Source organism: Nicotiana attenuata, unplaced genomic scaffold (genome assembly GCF_001879085.1).
Source record: "Nicotiana attenuata strain UT unplaced genomic scaffold, NIATTr2, whole genome shotgun sequence".
Taxonomy (NCBI): Eukaryota; Viridiplantae; Streptophyta; class Magnoliopsida; order Solanales; family Solanaceae; genus Nicotiana; species Nicotiana attenuata.
Window position 1 is genome coordinate 151,383 of NW_017670833.1, and position 3,479 is coordinate 154,861.

Genomic DNA, 3,479 nt, shown 5'->3' on the forward strand with positions numbered 1-3,479 from the left:
TTAGACTTTTTGGACTAAATTTCAGCTTTATAAGGTGAGGTGAACGTGTCTAATCTGAAAACTAACAGCATGGAGATTCTGTTGAAATAAATATAGGGTTAAAAATGGTAATTGACACTTGGTTAAATGGGATTTAAGCTAATTTCAGGTAGATGATGAATACCTTCTCTCTAATCTCTTTTATTAGTTTATTTCATATTAAAACAACCCGTTTTCACACGCTCCAAAGTCAAATATTTTGTATAGAGGAGGTTAATTTAGGAAAATCATTGAAGACTCTAGTAGAAGAATGTAGGAGAAAGATACATATTGAAAGCAACCTTAATTACTTTTTATTAAAAAAAACTTTAAAATAATAATAAGTCATGTTGGATATACAGTTGAAACAACCATGAAAGCAACAAATTGAAAGTTTCATCAACAACTACTATTACACAACAGAAATTCCAAAAATAAATAAAATTATATGATCCAAAGAAAAACATGACTTTAGTTAAAAATAAGTAATACGACAAAAGAAAATTGACAGAATTACATGCATAGTTTAAGGGGATGAAATGTATTTAGTCAAATATAAAAAGGGAAGAGGGTGTAGAGGTTTATATGAGAAGGCAGAGAAAAAAGAGTTTTAAGTAAGAGAAAGCCAAAAACAACCTCCCACCCTTACAAAAGTTCCTTAGAGCTCACGTTTCTATCTCTCCCCCAAAAAACCAGTATTTATGGCCTTGTTCTCTTCTTCCCTCTGCTTTTTTTCAATCTTTCATGTCACTTCTATGGATCGTTTTCTTCACTTTTCTCATTTCTTTCCCACTTTCCCTTAAACTTTTCTGAAAGACCAATATAGTCAGTACCTTTTTTTAATTTCAGTAGTCTTGATATAGTAGTCTTTCTCGTTGTTTTTACAACTGTTTGACAAAAACCCATTAGTCTGATTGTAAAAAAAATCATATATTTTTTAAAGGGGGTGTGTAGGGTTTAGGTTTTGATAATGGAGAATTTTTCTGGGGTTGTTAAGGAGGATGATCAGCAGCAGCAGATGGAGCTTCCACCTGGATTTCGCTTTCATCCAACAGATGAAGAGTTGATTACTCATTATTTGTCTAAGAAAGTTGTGGATATTGATTTCACTGCTATTGCTATTGGAGAAGTTGATATGAACAAAGTTGAACCATGGGAACTGCCATGTAAGTTGAATTCTCCCTTTTTTTGACTTCTCTGAATTTTTTTGTTTTAGTATAACGTCTTCTTTTCATCTTCTTGAGCGGATGGTCTATCTGAAACAGCCTCTCTACCCCTCGAGGTAAGGGTAAGATCTGCATACACACTACCCTCCCCAGACCACACTAATGAGATTTCACTGTGTCGTCGTTGTTGTTGTTTTGTTTTAGTATAACATTTCTGTGTTGCTGATTTTTTTAATTCTTCCTGTTTGTGGTTTGTTGCTAAATGTAGGGAAGGCAAAAATTGGGGAAAAAGAATGGTACTTTTTTTGTGTGAGAGACAAGAAGTACCCAACTGGTCTCAGGACAAACAGAGCAACTGCTGCTGGTTATTGGAAAGCAACAGGAAAAGACAAGGAGATTTTTAGAGGAAAGTCTCTTGTTGGTATGAAGAAAACTCTGGTTTTTTACAAAGGGAGAGCTCCAAAAGGTGAGAAGACAAATTGGGTAACTCATGAGTACAGATTAGAAGGAAGATTATCACTTCACAACCTTCCCAGGACAGCAAAGGTAAGGGACTGTCTGTCTGTTTTTTAAGATTACGATGTCTCTGAATCTGAATATTAAGGCGTTTGTCCTTTCTTTTCAAGATTAAAAAATAATTCTTTGTTTATGTTGTGTGACTATTGCAGAATGACTGGGTCATATGCAGAGTATTTCAAAAGACAACTGGTGGGAAGAAAATTCATATTTCAGGGATTATGCAATCAAACACTACTGGAGATGAAATAGGAAATTCCCTTTTGCCACCATTGACAGATTCATCACCCAGTCACGTGCACTGCTTCTCCAATTTTCTTACAGCTCAAAAAAGTGAAGACAACATGATCAATTATTTCGACACTTCTCCTAATTTCGCTCCTCTCTCGAATCCTATGGATATTTTCCCCAGAAATTCTCTTCCAAATACATTTTCCTGGAACCAAACAGTCCCTTTTCCTCAGCCAGGTTCATTTCCTGTACAAGATCCAGCGGTTCTTAGGAATTTGCTTGAGAATTATGGGCAAAACATGCAGCAGAGTTTGAAAAAGGAGAAAGATATGGTCAGTGTATCACAAGAAACAGGTCTAAGCACTGATATAAACACTGAAATTACATCATCTGTGGTTCAACAGGATCTTGATTGCCTCTGGACTTACTGAAATTCTTGACAGAAAAAGAGCAAAATAAGCAAAGGAAGAGCAGAGAGATGAGTAGAGCTTCAGTAGTAATAGCTATTAAGGTGTGGAATTAATTATTATGTGTATAGATTTTCTAATCCCCTAAGTTGCATTCAACATAGTAAACCCTATTATGTCACAAAAATATACTTATCATATAGAAGTATGTTATATTTTATTTTATTTTTCCTTTTTTCCCACTTCCAGTTGTCTCATTACTGCTAGTATTTGTTATTGTGATATACTGATATAGAATTTGTAAAAAATTTAGTATAGTACTGAACACTGTTAGCATGTGACTGTATGAGATCAAGTTGGTGACTTACTGATCTTTTATTGTGTTCTTTTCTCTTTGAAGCTACCTTTGTTGTCTATGGATTTTAGCGGTTACTTTATCACTTTTAGCTTCTACTTGAATTTTTCATTCAATTTAAATACAATCAAAGAACATTTTGTGGGGACTTCAAAATCAAATGCCGTGGATCAGTGGCGGAGCCAGAATTTTCACCGAGGGGTGTCAAAGTATAAAAAATTAGATATATCAAAAAGTTAAGGAAAGTCAACGTATAGTAAATATACATAAAACAAAAAAGGTTATTTATCTATACAGTATAATTTTCCGACGAAGGAACGTCGATTGACACCCCTTGGTTGAATGTGGCTCCGCCACTGCCGTGGACCCTCTTCTTCCCCCACAATTTGTGTGTAATTGTGTCATGATTAGGAGATAATCTCAAAGTGGTTTAGGACCACTTCAGATGTCAAAACATGGTACAAACCACGTGTGTCTTGCCTAAGAAATGATCTCAAAATAGTTGAGAGCCAAGTCGTTATCTTCTTTTTTACTACTACTATCTTTTTGACAAAGTACATACTCAGTGTTTATTGTAGGAATTAGTTGCCTTAGGACCATCTCTTCAACGAACCAAATGTCATTGGATTAGTTGTAAAGACAGTAATGTTGGCAAGTTCAAATGGATTATGTCCAGTTGAGTTAGAATTTGGAAATACAAAATAAATACAAAATGTGGTTCTTGCCACGCATTAAATTAGAAAACAAAACAGTTCGAGGCGTTAAGCATGACGAAGTTCTGTCGTT

At 34.8% G+C, this 3,479-nt stretch overlaps 1 protein-coding gene across 1 annotated transcript; it reads left to right on the forward strand.

Moving 5' to 3' along the window:
• The first annotated feature begins 611 nt into the window (after positions 1 to 611).
• On the forward strand, positions 612 to 2,712 carry LOC109243755 (NAC domain-containing protein 100-like). Its single transcript, XM_019410737.1, has 3 exons — positions 612 to 1,184; positions 1,453 to 1,730; positions 1,853 to 2,712. Exons 1-3 carry the CDS (start codon positions 989 to 991, stop codon positions 2,360 to 2,362), a joined length of 984 nt encoding a protein of 327 aa, XP_019266282.1. The 5' UTR covers positions 612 to 988; the 3' UTR covers positions 2,363 to 2,712.
• The last annotated feature ends 767 nt before the right edge of the window (positions 2,713 to 3,479 follow it).